This window comes from Nycticebus coucang, chromosome 2, assembly GCF_027406575.1.
Source record: "Nycticebus coucang isolate mNycCou1 chromosome 2, mNycCou1.pri, whole genome shotgun sequence".
NCBI classification, from domain to species: domain Eukaryota; kingdom Metazoa; phylum Chordata; class Mammalia; order Primates; family Lorisidae; genus Nycticebus; species Nycticebus coucang.
The window spans coordinates 44,055,719-44,072,507 of NC_069781.1; the positions used below are offsets into that span (position 1 = coordinate 44,055,719).

Below are 16,789 nucleotides of genomic sequence, written 5' to 3' on the forward strand. Positions count from 1 at the left end.
CGACAGATGAGGGCGATTATATGCTGTGGAGAGAAAACTCGGTCTCTGATATGGGTAAACTACTTGGTGAGAAGTGTCTCTGGGTCACATGCACGCGGAAAGTAGTCTCCGTGTTGGCCAACAGGCCTGTAGGTCCTCTCCGGAAGGTCTGCGTTTCCCAGGGAACAACTTGATACGCCCTCTGCCAGGTAACGCTGATTGGGTGAGTGTGAACGGGGGAAGGGACGGCCGGAAGTACAAACCTGGAGTGGAACTGCGGGAGGAGCGGCTCCATTCAGCTTTGTAACGACCGCTCTGCCCCGTGTCTCGTTGGTTCCGGAGGTCGCGGCGGCCTTGGGAAATGCTGGCGCGCGCGGCGCGGGGCACCGGGGCCCTTTTGCTGAGGGTGAGAGCGAGACAACCTTTCCCAGTGGCCAGAATTGAGATCAGCTGGGTCCTCAGCTGGGAAGGGGCGGTATTCCAATTTTGGAAGCGGGCTGGGGTCAGAGGTCATAGTCCCCCACGTGAGCTCCTTTCCGAGAACCCGTCACAGTTGGGGCTTAAGGAGATATCTTCAGAACAGAGGGGCGGGGTGCTGGGGCCACTGCGGGTCTTTGGTTCACACCCGTCTTTCCTTCAGGGCTCTCTGCAGGCTTCTGGCCGTTCTCCGCGCCGCGCCTCCTCCGGATTGCCCCGAAACACCGTGGTACTGTTTGTGCCACAACAGGAGGCCTGGGTGGTGGAGCGAATGGGCCGATTCCACCGGATCCTGGAGCCTGTGAGAATCTCTTCTGCCCACCTTGGGCCAGCCAGATGCCTGGATCCCTCACGACATGGGGGAGGGGGTGGGACCACTTTGGGACCTGGCTGCACCTTTAGCTCCTGACTCCCCAGGCTGGACCTGGTAGGGCCCAGGCTGCTCACCATCATCCCCATATTATAACCTTTATCTATTGCCCCAGCACCCACATACCCGTTCTTGGGGATCTCCCCCACCATCCTGTCAGCCCTACCTGTCTGTGTAGATAGAGATGGTTATTCTGCTGTGTCCCATTCCCATGTCTCTCCCTTCTGTTCAGAGCCTTAGTTTTGCATTCCTATTCTCTTAGGTTTCCCTACCAGTGACACCCTAGCCTTCTGAGGACTTCTGAGGCTGCTGCTTTTCTGGGCATGTTCCACGTGTTTACTCTCTACCTATTTTGGGACTAGCTTAGTTAGATCCTATTCCCATAGTCCCCATCCTTCTGAGAACCCTCCTCTTCCTAGGGTTTGAACATTCTCATCCCTGTGTTAGACCGGATCCGGTATGTGCAGAGTCTCAAGGAAATTGTCATCAACGTGCCTGAGCAGTCAGCAGTGACTCTTGGTGAGGCGTGCAGGGTGATACGGTGCTTTGCAATCATTAGGATATGGTTGCTGTAGATCCAGATCTTAGCAGAAAGAGCTGTTCGGGACCTAGAGACCTGATGTTCCTCCTTTTCTCTCTTGTTCCTGTTCACGCAGACAATGTAACTCTGCAAATTGATGGGGTGCTTTACCTGCGCATCATGGACCCTTACAAGGTAACTGCCCCTGCTTTATTCAACCTTCTGAGTTGCTCATCTCGCTAAAATCCTGCACCCAAACTTCTTAACGCTATCCATGTCCCTTGCAGGCAAGCTATGGGGTGGAAGACCCTGAGTATGCTGTCACCCAGCTGGCTCAGACAACCATGAGATCAGAGCTCGGCAAACTCTCTCTGGACAGAGTCTTCAGGGTAAGCAGCTCTGAGCCAGGGGTACAGTTTGAAGGCACGTGCCTGGTGCACAGTCCATGGGAAGCAAGATCAGTCCCATACCTCTTGATAGATGGGTTAAGGCTGTAGAGCTTACATCTGTCTTCCTCCAGGAGCGGGAGTCCCTGAATGCCAGCATTGTGGATGCCATCAACCAGGCTGCTGACTGCTGGGGCATCCGCTGCCTTCGTTATGAGATCAAGGATATTCATGTGCCACCCCGAGTGAAAGAGTCCATGCAGATGCAGGTGGGGGCCGGAGAGGTGTTGGAAAAGGACCTCAGGATGCTCCAGTCCCAAAGGGACCTGAACTCCCTTTTTCTTTTTTTTTTGTGATGAGTGTAGTTGCAGGTCTGTTGTAAGAGTTTCCCCTGGTTTCTTATTCATGGGAGTTGCTGGGGGCTTCTAGGTGGAGGCAGAGCGTCGGAAACGGGCCACAGTTCTAGAATCTGAGGGGACCCGAGAGTCGGCTATCAATGTGGCAGAGGGAAAGAAACAGGCCCAGATCCTGGCCTCTGAAGCAGAAAAGGCTGAACAAATAAATCAGGCAGCAGGTCAGCAGAGGGCAGAAGCAGAGGGGAGAACAGGGCATGGGTCTTTGAAGTCTGGTACTGGGACGGGAACTTTGAGGTACTCTTGACTTCATGCATGAAGCTCTGTCTCTGTTCTTCTAGGAGAGGCCAGTGCAGTTCTGGCCAAGGCCAAGGCTAAGGCTGAAGCTATTCGCATCCTGGCTGCAGCTCTGACACAACACGTGAGCTGCCCCTGGGTGGGAGTGGAGGACAGGAATTGACAATGGGAGCGGTTCTCTACCCTCTACCCTTGAGGGGAGTTCCTAGCTGTGTGGGCTCTATTGAACCAGATTACGTGATCTCTTGTATACCTTCTTTCTAAGAACAGGCCCCACCCCCACCCCACCCCTTCCCCACGTCTGTGATCTCTGATTTTTATCCCCCTGACAGAATGGAGATGCAGCAGCTTCACTAACTGTGGCCGAGCAGTATGTCAGTGCATTCTCCAAACTGGCCAAGGACTCCAACACTATCTTGCTGCCCTCCAATCCCGGTGATGTCACCAGTATGGTGGCTCAGGTTAGTTAGAGCTCTCTGAGGACCCAGCACAGAGCACCAGTGCTAGGGACTAAGATTCCCACCACTACTATCACCACTTACATACTGTAGAGGTTTTCAGAGTACCTTGATGTTAGACTTCCCTTCATTCCCTATAGAGAGACAGAATCTCTAAGAATGAGAAATCCCCATTCATCCCTGAAGATGAGAGAGTCTTAAAATACGTTCTTCAGACAGAGGCTTGAGAGGGAAGAAAGGAGGACCAAACTCACTGGCTCCAGTGCCACCCTTTCCCTTTTAGCCATTAGTAGGTTGGGCTGTACCTTCTGCTAGGTGTCCTCATGGCTCTCTTTTTCTCTCCTCAGGCCATGGGTGTATATGGGGCCCTCACCAAAGCTCCACTGCCAGGGACCCAGGACTCAGTCACCAGTGAGAACAGCAGAGATGTCCAGGGCACAGATACAAGTCTTGATGAAGAACTTGATCGATTCAAGCTGAGTTAGTGGAATTAGGCTTGGCAGGGAGCCTGGAGACAAGGAAGCAGTACTTCCAGATTCTGGTTGTAGCCTCCCTGCCAAGGTTTTGGTTTTTATTTTTTTATTTGAACTTTAATCATGTAATAAACACACTATTGGTAAACCAGAAACTGTCCTATTTTTGGGGGGAATGAAGTTGGGAAAATCACCAGCATTTTTTTTGGACGTTCACTCCCACCCTCTGGTCCTGTCAGGTCTCCAGATCTGATGCCTCCATAAGGAAGATTGAACTTTATGTAAAGTGAAACCATCCTTTCTGTCTTCAAGAGAAACTGTGGGATAAGGTAGAAGGATTAAACTACATGTCTACTGAACTGCTAGTTGGGATGTGTAGTTTCTCTTACAGAGTGTGGGGCTGTGTGTTCAAGATAGCTGTTTAGAAGGATTTTTCATGGCAAACGGGACCACCCTAACAGGATACTACTGCTGACTTCTTTTTTTTTTTTTTCGTAGAGACAGTCTCACTTTATGGCCCTCGGTAGAGTGCCATGGCATCACACAGCTCACAGCAACCTCCAACTCCTGGGCTTAAGTGATTCTCCTGCCTCAGCCTCCTGAGTAGCTGGGACTACAGGCGCCCACCACAACACCCAGCTATTTTTTGGTTGCAGTTCAGCCAGGGCTGGATTTGAACCCGCCGCCCTCGGTATATGGGGCCGGCGCCTTACCGACTGAGCCACAGGCGCTGCCCTACTGCTGAATTCTTAAAGAATCTTTAGGTGCTCAGGGCCTGCTTTATTCATTCATTCAAAAATATTTAGTGATGTCTGCTATATGCCATGCTCAGTGCTACACACGGGTTACCAAAACAATTGAGACTCAGTGGTCTCTGGTTTCACAAAATACAAGGTCAAGTAGGGAAGAGAGACAATGGAGCCGACAGTGATGGAAAGTAATAAATGTACTGGAGTTCTGGCTGAGGGATCCTGTGGGGAGGAGCACATCAAGTTGTGGGCAGATGAATTGCTGACTCTGCCATTGAATGCAGGCTGAAAAAAAAGTTTGCTGCAGCTGAAGGGTAGGGTGTTGGGTGGATATAACTATAGGGTCAAATCACAGGGAACTAAAGTCCTGCCGAAGGAGCTGAACATTATCTGTTATCCCTAGGGTAGGAAGGAAACTGTGAGGGTGTATTTTTTTTTTTCTTCCCATGAAGGTTTTTAAGATTGAAGAAACCACATTGATGTTTTAGATAGAGCTGTTCTGCTGTAATATAGAGAAAAGGTATGAAGGAGAGATGGGAGGCTAGGAAGATGGTAACAGGACTGACTCAGTGATCCTGGAGAAGGTGTTGAGGCCTTAACTGAGGTAAAAGTCCATGGGGATGAAGGTGAAGGAATGATCTGACATATTTCTGAATTTTAGAATTTAATTCTTTATCCATTTGGTAGGTAGTTATTGAATCCCAAATATGTGCTAGGATTAGAGGATGTAGTAATAAAGGAAAAAGAACCGGCCCTCAGTGAGTTGACATTCTATTTGGAGAGAAAGACCCTAAGTGAGATGTATAGATTTTCAGATGTTGATGAGTCGTGCTATGGAGGAAATTAAGGAAAGGAAGCAAGATGGAGACTTTGGGTGGGGGAGGATCTTTATTGTTCTTACATATATATATTTTTTGTTTGAGACAGAGTCTTACTTTGTCACCTTCAGTAGAGTGCTATGGCATCATAGCTCACAGCAACCTCCAACTCTTGGGCTCAAGCAATTCTCTTGCTTCAGCCTCCCGAGTAGCTGGGACTACAGGTGCCTGCCACAACACCTGGCTAATTTTAGAGACGGGGTCTCATTCTTGCTCAGGCTGGTCTCGAACCTGTGAGCTTCGGGCAATCCACCGGCCTCAGCCTCCCAGAGTGGTAGGATTACAGGCATAAGAGCCACGGCACCCGGCCTGGATCTATATTATTAAATAGAGTGATTTAATTTAAATATTATTAAATATTAAGCCTCACTGATGTTAAACTTGAGCTTAGATATGAAGAAGGTCAGGTGAGCACCCATTTGGGCATCTGGGAGTGAAACAGGAGATTGCTAAGTGCAAAGGCCCTGAAGTATAGCATGCTTGGTTTAGAACAGGAAGAGAGAAAGTGCTGCTGTGAATGGAACAAAATTAAGGAAGCAAAGAAGTGGCAGTTTGATGAATTAGAGAGGGAAAAGGGAGCTAGTGTGTAGGGCCATATAGAGCCATTACAAAACCTTAGGCTTTTACTCTGAGAATAAGATTATTTTATTTTTAATAATAGTTTTATTGAGACATAATAAAGACACATACTATACAATTTACCCTTGTAAAATATAAACTCAGTAATTTTTAGTGTATTTGGAATTGTGCAACCTCCATTTTAGAACATTTTCATTATCTCCCACCTTCCCTCCACAATATTCTGTTGTATAGATAAACCATATTTTCTTTATCCATTCATCAGTGATGGATATTTGGGTTTCCACCTTATGAATAATGCTACTATGAATGTTCACTTATGAGTTTTTGTTTGTATGTTGCTGGCTCATATAACTGTGTTTAATTTTTTTTTTTTTTGAGACAGTCTCACTTTGTTGCCCTTGGTAGAGTGCCGTGGCATCATAGGTCAAGACAACTTCAGACTCCTGGGTTCAAGTGATTCTCTTGCCTCAGCCTCCCAAGTAGCTGGGACTACAGGCGCCTGCCACAATACCCACCTATTTTTAGAGACGAGGTCTTGAACTTGTGAGCTCAGGCGATCCACCCGCCTTGGCCTCCCAGAGAACTGTGTTTAATCTTTAAGGATGTTTGCAAAGCGGCTGTACCATTTTACAATCCCATCAGCAATGCATGAGGCTTCCAATACTCCACGGTCTTGCCAACAGTTATCATTCTCATTTTTATTATAGCTATCCTAGTGGGTTTGAAGTGTTATCTCTAGTATTCTCCTCATGGTTAAAGATGTTTTGTATTTTTCCATTTGTTCATTGTTTATTTGTATGTCTTTTTTTGTTTTGTTTTGTTTTTGAGACAGAGCCTCAAGCTGTCACCCTGGGTAAAGTGCTGTGGCATTACAGCTCACAGCAACCTCCAACTCTTGGGCTCAAGCGATTCTCCTGCCTATGCCTCCCAAGTAGCTGGGACTACAGGCGCCCACCACAACACCTAGCTATTTTTTGGTTGCAGCTGTCATTGTTTGGCGGGCCTGGCTGGATTTGAACCCGCCAGCTCAGGTGTATGTGGCTGGCGCCTTAGCTGCTTGAGCCATAGGCGCCAATCCTGTATGTCTTTTTTTGAGGTATGTTTAGTCAGACCTGTTGTCCATTTTTTAATTGGATTATTTGATTTTTTATTATTGAGTTGTAAGATTCAGTTAGAGGTCTTGATAGGACAGTAATGAAATCTATCAGAGTCAGCTAAACAAAAAGGAAAAGTATTATAAGCATTAAGATAAGGTAATGCCCAATAGTGACAATAAGTGGCAGAGCTAGGATTCAAATTAAGCCTCTGGGCTGTGCTCAAACATGAAGGGACAGTGGCTCCCTGAACTCTTCTAGCTTGGTCCCTTGCCCCCAATTCTCCTAAATCACTAAATCTCTGCGCAAACTCTATAGTCAGCCCTACGCTCCTTAACAAACTTCATCGATGTGCCAGTAGATGGCGATAGGGTCACCGGCGGGCCGCTCTGTCTGGCTCGCTTATCTCTGTGGTGCTAGGCCGCGAGGCGGCGGCCGCCACACTTCCGGGTACCGTTCCAGGTGAGTTAAGGTCGGATTCCCGAGAATACTCCAGCTCCTCTCACCCTGAAATAAGAGCACCCGCTCGCCCAGCTCCCAGTAAGGGTGCCCAGTTCTGTGCTGGGGTTCCTAGGCGGAGGCCGGGTAGGCATTGGAGGCGGCAAAGACACTCGGATGTCCGGTCTCAGCGAGGCATACCCTGCTCTCCAGCTGAACCCCTACCCCCTCTGCGCTTGTGAGGTCGTGCCTCGGGTCTCCCGGCGAACCTAGGTGCGCGGAAGCCGGGCGTGACTCCTCCCCTTCGTCCCCTTGGTCCCCACCAGGCGGCGCCGTTGGCCGGGTCAGGGTTCCCCTGCGGCTTTGAGCCCTTGTCACCTAGTGGTGTTGAGATTGGTGAGGGCAGATGTGCAGAAACGGCCAGAGAGCAGTCCACTTAGAATAAGTTTCCCTTGCGACTTGTCATTTTTCCGCGTTAGGATTCCCTGGTGTACATATACACTTTCCCGTGCTCCACCTCCAAAGATCTTGATTAGTTGATCTGGGATGGCTGCGGCATGGAAACAGCTTTTTATTTATTTGTGTACTTATTTATTTTTTGTTGTTTGTTGCTGTTACAGTTTGGCCAGGGCCAGATTCGAACCCGCCACCCTCGGTATATGGGGCCGGTGTCCTACTCACTGAGCCACAGGTGCCTCCCCGAAATAGCTTTTTAAACATCAGCTCCCAGGTTGATTGGTCTGGGACTTTACCCTCAGAAACATTGCGATGGGTTGGCTCTGGGTCTCTTTAACTTGAAGAGTCTTCTAAGGAAGATTCTAGCTGAGTTTTGTAGTTAGGGATCAGAATATCCTCTGTTTTTTTGTGCCCATCGTGATGAATTCCCTCCCCCTTATTCCTACCAGGATGCAGAAGATCTCAGTGCTGCTCTTCCTGACCTGGGTCTGCTTCCTCTTCTATGCTGGCATTGCTCTCTTCACCAGTGGCTTCTTGCTCACTCGTTTGGAGCTCACCAACCATAGCACCTGCCAAGAGCCCCCAGGCCCTGGGTCCCTGCCATGGGGGAGCCGAGAGGAACCCAGGGCCTGCTGGATGGCTTCCCGATTCTCCCGAGTTGTGTTGGTACTGATAGATGCTTTGCGATTTGACTTTGCCCAGCCCCAGTACTCACAAGTGCCCGGAGAGCCTCTTGTCTCCTTACCCTTCCTGGGAAAACTAGGCACTTTACAGAGAATCCTGGAGACTCAGCCCCACCATGCCCGGCTTTACCGATCTCAGGTTGACCCCCCTACTACTACCATGCAGCGCCTCAAGGCCCTCACCACTGGCTCACTGCCTACTTTTATTGATGCTGGTAGTAACTTTGCCAGCCACGCCATAATGGAAGACAATCTCATTAAGCAACTCACCAGTGCAGGTCAGTCTGGGCCCCTTTCTTAAAGTAACTTTTTTTTGTTTGTTTGTTTTTTTTTGGTTTTTGGCCGGGCCTAGGTTTGAACCTGCCACCTCCGGCATATGGGACCTGCACCTTACTCCTTGAGCCACAGGCGCTGCCCTCTGGGCCCCTTTCAAGGCCAGGAGTACCTTGGCATATTTCTTCTTTAGAAATCAGAGAGTTAGAACTTTGGTTGGCTAGCTGCATGCTTGACTGTGGTGTCAGGGGAAAAAAGGAAGAGAAAGAGATGAGGACCCTGCAAGTAGGGACCTTAGTTTGGGGAACAGAGGAAAGGGGATCCAGGCTCTGTTCTTGTGAAACTTCTAATCTGGGTGGAATATTGGCTTTACTCTTGGAGAGTTCTCAGTAAAGGGGCAGGAGAGAGAAGAAGAGGGGAAGATAGGTCTCGGTTTGTAAGCATGGAGTAGAAAGCAGAGGGATCCCAGATCCTGTTGACTCACTGACTAGGAAAAAGCAAGGTAGCCAGAGACTGAGAATTAGCAGAGCACTTTGTAGGAAGCAGAAGTGAGAGGTCTGGATGGAATATGGTTATCAGGGAAGTCTTCCTAGTGGGAAGTGTCAGGCCCTAAAGGATAAGGAGTTTCTAAATGGAATGCATGGTGGGATTTCTGATGGTTTTTAAAGGGCCTTCTCTCCTCTTTTTCCCTATCCTGACTCCTGCTTAGGCTCTGACTCCTCATGTCCCTGCAGGAAAACGTGTAGTCTTCATGGGAGATGATACCTGGAAAGACCTTTTTCCTGGAGCTTTCTCCCAAGCTTTCTTCTTCCCATCCTTCAATGTCAGAGACCTACACACAGTGGACAATGGCATCCTGGAACACCTTTACCCCACCAGTGAGCATGGGAGCACAGCATGAAATCCCTAAGACTGGGAGCTGGGGAGGGCTGCTTTAGTTCACAAATTCTGAGCCTCCCATGGGTGCTTGTATCCCTGGACATGGAGGAATGTCAAAGGCTGGCTGGGGTTGAGGAATGGGCCTTAGTTCCCTGTGCTCAGTGTTCTCCCCTTCTCAGTGGACGGTGGTGAATGGGATGTACTGATTGCTCACTTCCTGGGTGTGGATCATTGTGGCCATAAGCATGGTCCTCACCACCCTGAAATGGCCAAGAAACTTAGCCAGATGGACCAGGTGATCCAGTGAGTATGGGGTATTGGCTGGGGGACTGGGTTGTGTCTGGGAATCTCAAGATATATGGTCTCAAGTGAAGAAGTCTTTATCTTGAACCTTCTTTGCTGCCTGAATTCTGTCTTCTCTTGGCCTTTTCTGAAGTGTGGGGCCTCATCCATCTAGAATAACTCAGGGTGTAGCTTTGGGCATTGGGGTCATGGCCAAAGAGGTGTCTCTTTGTTATGTTTAGGCCCTACTAATGGAAGTCCTAGCTGGGGGTGAATGGGCCCTGAGAAAATTTTTTATCCATCCCTACCCCCTGACACATTTCTTGGCCCCCAGGGGACTGGTGGATCGTGTGGAGAATGACACACTGCTGGTAGTGGCTGGGGACCACGGGATGACCACGAATGGGGACCATGGAGGGGACAGTGAGCTGGAGGTCTCAGCTGCACTCTTTCTGTACAGCCCCACAGCCCTCTTCCCCAATGCCCCACCAGAGGTGAGGCCCGGGATGTGCCTCATCTGGTCTCCCAGTATTCGGCCCATGTCAAGATCACATCATCTTCATGGATCCTGGCTAGTTTAGGCCCCCAAATCCACACTCATGGGTATCCCTCACTCTCATTTCTTACGTAGGTCCCTATATCTTCCATCTTAAACACTGACTTCAATTTTGTGATTAAACTCATTGATGCCTGTCCTTTCCCTCTAGGAGCCAGAGGTGATTCCACAAGTCAGTCTTGTGCCCACACTGGCCCTGTTGCTGGGTCTGCCCATCCCATTTGGGAACCTTGGGGAGGTAGTAGCTGAGCTATTCTCCGGGGGTGAGGACTCCCAGCCCCATTCCTCTGCTCTAGCCCAAGCCACAGCTCTCCATCTCAATGCCCAGCAGGTAGGTAAAGGGCCTGGGCTTCCTGATGACAAAGCTAGGGTGGGCATAAGAGAAGCATAATGACCCATTCCATTGTCTTTTGTTAGTCTTTTTTGAGACAGTATCTCATTATGTCACTCTCAGTAGAGTGCTATGGTGTTACAGCACACAGCAACCTCAAACTCTTGGGCTTAAGCGATTCTCTTGCCTCAGCTTCCCAAGTAGCTGGGACTAAAGGCACCTGCCACAACACTGGGCTATTTTTTGGTTGTAGTTGTCATTGTTGTTTAGCAGGCCTTGTCTGGGTTTGAACCCGTCAGCCTGGGTGTATGTGGCCGGCACTATAACCACTGTGTTACAGGCACCAAGCCTCCTTCGTTATTCTTTTTTTTTTTTTTTTTATGAATAATATTTTTATTTTTCTATTTTTAACCAGTCTTACATAAATGTATTTTGTTTGTATTACATTTGGAAATAGTTGTTGGTTGTTCAGATTGCTGGTTTTTTTTTTTTTTGCCATTCTTTTAAAATTAAAGTTTCAGTTTCTACAATTATAACTTTTTTTTATTGTTAAATCATAGCTGTGTACATTAGTGCAATCAAGGGGTACAATGTGCTGGTTTCCTATACAATTTGAAATATTCTCATCAAACTGTTTAACGTGGCCTTCATGGCATTTTCTTAGTTATTGTATATCTCCCCTCCTTTGTTATTCTTTTTTTTTTTTTTTTTTTTTGTAGAGACAGAGTCTCACTGTACCGCCCTCTGGTAAAGTGCCGTGGCGTCACACGGCTCACAGCAACCTCTAACTCTTGGGCTTACGCGATTCTCTTGCCTCAGCCTCCCGAGCAGCTGGGACTACAGGCGCCCGCCACAACGCCCGGCTATTTTTTGTTGCAGTTTGGCCGGGGCTGGGTTTGAACCCGCCACCCTCGGCATATGGGGCCGGCGCCCTACTCACTGAGCCACAGGCGCCGCCCTCCTTTGTTATTCTTAATTCCTCCTTCCAGAGTTATGTTTCCTTTCCATTATCCCTCCTGTTCTCCCTCCCTTCTGGACAGAGTTTGGGTCACTGATTTCCAGCTATCCCTTTTTGTAATACCTATTCTTGGCTCTGATCCAATTTATATCTCTGACCTGTTTCCCTTGGCCTCTGACCTTTTCTCTGCCAGGTGTCCCGATTTCTTCACACCTATTCAGCTGCTGCTCAGGACCTTCAAGATAAGGAGCTTCATCAGCTTCAGAACCTTTTCTCCAAGGCATCTGCTGACTACCAGTGGCTTCTGCAGAGCCCCCAAGGGGCTGAGGCGACACAGCAGACTGTGATTGCTGAGCTACAGCAGTTTCTGAGGGGAGCTCGGACCATGTGCATCGAGTCTTGGGCTCGTTTCTCTCTGGTCCGCATGGTGGGGGGTGCTGCTATCTTGGCTGCTGCCTGCTTTCTCTGTTTGCTGGCATCCCAGTGGGCAACATCCCCAGGCTTCCCCTTCTGCCCTCTACTTCTGATACCTGTGGCCTGGGGCCTGGGTGGGGCTATAGTGTATGCTGGACTTGTGGCAACTATAGGACTGAGGCTGGATCTAGTGCTTCTAGGGGCTGTGGCTGCAATCTGCTCACTCCTGACTTTTCTGTGGAAAGCCAGGGCTGCCTGGGGGTCCAGGAAGGCCCTGGCAACCCTGTTTCCCCTCCCTGGGTCTGTTCTGTTATTCTTGCTCATTCGTTTGGCAGCATTCTTCTCTGATAGTTTTGTTGTAGCTGATGCCAGAGCCATCCCCTTCCTTTTGGACTCATTCATCTTGCTTCTAGTTGCCCAGCTTCACTGGGAAGGCCAGCTTCTGTCACCTAAGCTGCTCAAAGTACCTCGCCTTGGCTCTTCATCCTCAATAGGCCTCCCACGGTACAGTGGTGCTTACGCTCTGAGGCTTGGAGTTGGGTTGCTTTTATGTACAAGGCTGGCTGGGCTTTTTCATCGCTGCCCAGAAGAGACACCTGCTTGCCACTCTTCTCCCTGGCTGAGTCCTCTGGCATCCATGGTGGATAGTCGAGCCAAGAATTTATGGTATGGAGCTTGTGTGGGGGCACTGTTAGCCCTGTTAGCTGCTATACGTCTGTGGCTTCACCGCTATGGTAATCTCAAGAGCCCTGAGCCTCCCATGCTCTTTGTGCGCTGGGGACTGCCCCTAATGGCACTGGGCACTGCTGCCTACTGGGCATTGGCTTCAGGGGCAGATGAAGCACCCCCACGTCTCCAGGCCCTTGTTGCCGGGGCATCAGTTGTATTGCCTAGGGCTGTGGCAGGACTGGCTGTTTCAGGGCTCGTGCTATTGCTCTGGAAGCCTGTGACCGTGCTGGTGAAGGCTGGGACAGGTGCTCCAAGGACCAGGACTGTCCTCACTCCCTTCTCAGGCCCTCCAACTACTCAGGCTGACCTGGATTATGTGGTTCCTCAAATCTACCGACACATGCAAGAGGAGTTCCAGGGCCGGCTAGAGAGGACCAAACCTCAGGGTCCCTTGACTGTGGCTGCTTATCAGCTGGGGAGCGTCTACTCAGCTGCTATGGTCACAGCCCTCACCCTGTTGGCCTTCCCACTTCTGCTATTGCATGCAGAGCGCATCAGCCTTGTGTTCCTGCTTCTGTTTCTGCAGAGCTTCCTTCTCCTGCATCTGCTTGCTGCTGGGATACCCATCACCACCCTTGGTAAATATAAATCTCAGCCCTGATTCATCTAAGGACAGTAGTGATGTGAGTTAAGCCCCTTTTTTTTCTCAGGGAGGTGCTGCTCCTCATGTTGCTCACCTTAACACAGCGTCTCCTACTGCAACAGTTGGGAAGGTTTTCTTGGTATCCTCTTTTCCCTGCTATAGCCAAGCTAATTGATCCCTCCTATTGACTCTCATGATGAGGGGAGTCAAGTCCTCTTCCAAGACTCCTTGTGGAAATGCTGCATTTTCATGAGCATATTTCCTCATTTTCCAGTGATGGAAGTGGTGAACTATGAATGTATAATATAACGGCACATCGAGTTGTATGTATTTGAGATAGAGATTGACTCACACTGCAGTTCAGATCAGGGAGATAGGGTTTTGTGCCACACAGGGAATCAGAATAACAGTGTTGCGTGAGGAGGTTAGGGTGATGGACAGATGAGTGTGTGAGAATTAGCAGTGAAGTAGTAGGAGTATATGATCATGGGCAGTAGGCTATGGATTGGGGAGTGAGATGTAATTGTGAAGAGGCATATTTTTTCCTTCAGGTCCTTTTACTGTGCCATGGCAGGCAGTCTCAGCTTGGGCCCTCATGGCTACACAGACCTTCTACTCTACAGGCCACCAGCCTGTCTTTCCAGCCATCCATTGGCATGCAGCCTTTGTGGGATTTCCAGAGGGTCATGGCTCCTCTACCTGGCTGCCTGCTCTGCTAGTGGGAGCCAACACTTTTGCCTCACACCTCCTCTTTGCAGGTAACCTCACATCCCTTTCTTGCTGCCATTGTTTACTATGGCCTTGTGCAAAGAAAGGAAACCCCTGTGTTTGAGTGGAAAGATGTGGTTTTGTTGGGTCATTGAAACTTCTTGGCTTAGGCTAATTGGAACCTGAGTCAACTGGGGTGGTTGGAGAGCAGTGCGCACTGGTACCAGGGTCCTTCACTGATTTCAGCCTTGTCCTCCCCTGAGGCAGTAGGTTGCCCACTTCTCTTGCTCTGGCCCTTCCTCTGTGAGAGTCAAGGGCTACGGAAGAGGCAGCAGCCCCCAGGGAATGAAGCTGAGGCCAGAGTCAGGCCTGAGGAGGAGGAGCAGCCACTGATGGAGATGCGGCTCCGGGATGCACCTCACCACTTCAATGCTGCACTGTTGCAGCTGGGCCTCAAATACCTCTTTGTTCTTGGTGTTCAGGTGGGTGTAAGAGAGAGCTCGGGGAGTTAATGACCTTTTCTCCCATGTGTGCATTGCATTCTTTCATACTTTCAAAAACCTTGGGAGAGAGCCTTGACTGAGGTACACATAAGTGAAGTGGTTGCCTAAGTCCAGTGCCTTCTCTTGAGACTTGAACCTGCTGGCCCTGATCCTGTATCATTTCCTGTCTACAGTCTAGATCTGTACCCTGCTATTTGCATTTGGGGATTACTGCATCAAGGGACAGAATGGCAAAGCTGAGGCGATGGCCAGGATTTTTTCCCAAATTGCAGTCATAGATCATCCTCCTCCTTTTCCACAGAGGCAAATATGGTGCTGACATCTTCTTCTACCTTAGGAAGTAGAGCCTGAGTAATAGCAGCACAGATAGATAGTGACTTGCCCAAGGTCACTTAGTGAGTTAGTGGCTGAGCAAGGACAAAAATTGGGTCTCTCTTTTTTTTTTTTTTTTTTTTTAAAGACAAAATCTCACTGTGTTGCCTTTGGTAGAGTGCCATGGTTTCACAGCTCACAGCAACCTCAAACTCTTGGGCTCAAGTGATTCTCTTGCCTCAGCCTCCCAAGTAGCTGGGACTACAAGTGCCCGCCATATGCCTGGCTATTTTTTTGTTGTAGTTATTGTTTGGCAGGCCCGGGCTAGATTCAAACCCACCAGCTACTCTGTATGTGGCCCTAGCCACTAGACGTGGAGCCAAGCCAGGAATTTTTCTACTGATACATGCTACTCTTCTCCCATTTTTTACAGGAGCCTATAGCAACCCTCCTTTTCCCCTGCTTTCGCCTTTCCTTGCAAGTAACTTGACCTCTCCTCTCCTTTAGATTCTGGCCTGCACCTTGGCGGCCTCCATTCTCCGTAGGCATCTCATGGTCTGGAAGGTGTTTGCCCCCAAGTAAGTAGATTTGCTTGAAGAATAGAATTGGAGAGGGAGAAGCCTGGGGCACAGTATGAACATCCTAAACATCTAAGATGGCTAAGATTTGCCATTGTAGGGAAAAGATAGTAGGACTACTTTCTGTTTCCTGAGTTTCTCCACTTTTCTTTGCAGGTTCATTTTTGAGGCTTTGGGCTTCATTGTAAGCAGCGTGGGACTTCTCCAGGGCATAACTTTGGTGATGCGAGTGGATGGTGCTGTGAGCTCCTGGTTCAAGCAGCTAGTTCTGGCCCAGCAAAGGTAGCCTAGTGTAGGCTGCTGGCACCTGGCTACTGAGAGAGCTAGAGAACAATTTAACCTGGCCCATACAGGTGCTGGATGATCTGCAAGAGAGGCTCAGCTATAACTCTCACCATTATGCAGCCAGAGGCTGTGGACTTCCAGGAGTTCATTATATTATAATTCAGAATCACAGTGGTGCCTATTCCTGACTCCTAATTTGGTGGCATCTGAGGGACTAGGGGTATTTCCCCAAATGGAATAAAATAATACTGTAAATATGTGTGTCTGAGATGTGGGTAATCCCCTACCATCCTACAGGGGTCAGAAGAAGGGTCATTCTCTCCTTTACTGTGCCAGGCACGGAAGGAATTAGTCATCTTAGGCAAATGTGGCTGTACCTCAGACCCTTTAGGAAATAGTTATCTGAGTTTGCTGCTCTCACTTCTTCCCAAATCACTCCTATTATCCCACCTGTTATTTTTCTTTGCTATGAAACACATTTTACATTTTATTAAGTTCATATACTTTGGTCGATAAAAGACTTAAAAGACAAGCCCAGGCATCATGGAGCACACAGACTTTCATTGGCTCAAGCCCCAGGTAGTACTGTATCCTGTCTTTCACTATGCCATTTCACTATACAGCACCCTTTGCCCTTCACTTTTTTTGAGACAGAGCCTCAAGCTGTCACCCTGGGTAGAGGGCTGTGGCATCACAGCTCACAGCAACCTCCAGCTCCTGGGCTCAAGCGATTCTTCTGCCTCTGCCTCTCAAGTAGCTGGGACTACAGGCACCTGCTACAATGCCCGGCCATTTTTTGGTTGCCGCTGTCATTGTTGTTTGGCAGGCCTGGGCTGCATTCGAACCCGTCAGCTCAGTTGTATGTGGCTGGTGCCTTAGCTGCTTGAGCCACAGGCGCTTTTTTTTTTTTTTTTTACTTTGTAAAATTCCAGCCACTTTCTTTGCCCTTCACTTCTATGAGAGACTTCCTAGTTTCCCAATCTGGGCTGCCTTATATCAGACATACATAAACATCTTCCATAGTTATTACCCTTGCACCCATTGATTATTTCTGACTTGAAGCCAAAACTGTATGGCTGTAATGCTTCTTTTCTCCTGTATGCCTCCTGTTTTCTTAGTTCATCCCACCACTCTTATGTCATATCTGAAGCTCTGCTATGGGATCCTCTTGGAGACGTCCATTAAAAGACTTGGGAAGAGGCCTT

At 48.9% G+C, this 16,789-nt stretch overlaps 2 protein-coding genes across 6 annotated transcripts; both read left to right on the top strand.

The window, feature by feature from the left end:
- The first annotated feature begins 229 nt into the window (after positions 1 to 229).
- On the top strand, positions 230 to 3,464 carry STOML2 (stomatin like 2). The gene is made up of 10 exons (XM_053569678.1): positions 230 to 385; positions 620 to 757; positions 1,246 to 1,345; positions 1,483 to 1,541; positions 1,634 to 1,735; positions 1,867 to 2,001; positions 2,162 to 2,306; positions 2,427 to 2,506; positions 2,715 to 2,843; positions 3,188 to 3,464. Exons 1-10 carry the CDS (start codon positions 341 to 343, stop codon positions 3,323 to 3,325), a joined length of 1,071 nt encoding a protein of 356 aa, XP_053425653.1. The 5' UTR covers positions 230 to 340; the 3' UTR covers positions 3,326 to 3,464.
- Positions 3,465 to 7,021: 3,557 nt separating this feature from the next.
- On the top strand, positions 7,022 to 15,877 carry PIGO (phosphatidylinositol glycan anchor biosynthesis class O). Of its 5 annotated transcripts, none has more exons than XM_053569698.1 (11): positions 7,022 to 7,078; positions 7,960 to 8,471; positions 9,201 to 9,344; positions 9,525 to 9,648; positions 9,962 to 10,121; positions 10,335 to 10,514; positions 11,666 to 13,193; positions 13,750 to 13,956; positions 14,174 to 14,388; positions 15,229 to 15,299; positions 15,456 to 15,877. In XM_053569698.1, exons 2-11 carry the CDS (start codon positions 7,961 to 7,963, stop codon positions 15,583 to 15,585), a joined length of 3,270 nt encoding a protein of 1,089 aa, XP_053425673.1. In that variant the 5' UTR covers positions 7,022 to 7,078; position 7,960; the 3' UTR covers positions 15,586 to 15,877. The 5 variants fall into 5 exon arrangements, with proteins under 5 accessions (XP_053425673.1, XP_053425684.1, XP_053425694.1 ...); XM_053569709.1 differs by lacking the exon at positions 7,022 to 7,078 and adding an exon at positions 7,088 to 7,327; XM_053569719.1 differs by lacking the exon at positions 7,022 to 7,078 and adding an exon at positions 7,376 to 7,397.
- The last annotated feature ends 912 nt before the right edge of the window (positions 15,878 to 16,789 follow it).

Excerpts from the sequence above, each read along its gene's own strand:
- STOML2 (XM_053569678.1), top strand. The coding sequence starts at position 341 with ATGCTGGCGCGCGCGGCGCGGGGCACCGGGGCCCTTTTGCTGAGG. Across the intron at positions 758-1,245 it reads TCCACCGGATCCTGGAGCCT|GGTTTGAACATTCTCATCCC; the intron begins GTGAGAATCTCT and ends TCCTCTTCCTAG. Across the intron at positions 2,507-2,714 it reads CTGCAGCTCTGACACAACAC|AATGGAGATGCAGCAGCTTC; the intron begins GTGAGCTGCCCC and ends TCCCCCTGACAG.
- PIGO (XM_053569690.1), top strand. The coding sequence starts at position 7,612 with ATGGAAACAGCTTTTTATTTATTTGTGTACTTATTTATTTTTTGTTGT. Across the intron at positions 7,746-7,959 it reads TCCTACTCACTGAGCCACAG|GATGCAGAAGATCTCAGTGC; the intron begins GTGCCTCCCCGA and ends TATTCCTACCAG. Across the intron at positions 15,300-15,455 it reads TGGAAGGTGTTTGCCCCCAA|GTTCATTTTTGAGGCTTTGG; the intron begins GTAAGTAGATTT and ends TTTTCTTTGCAG.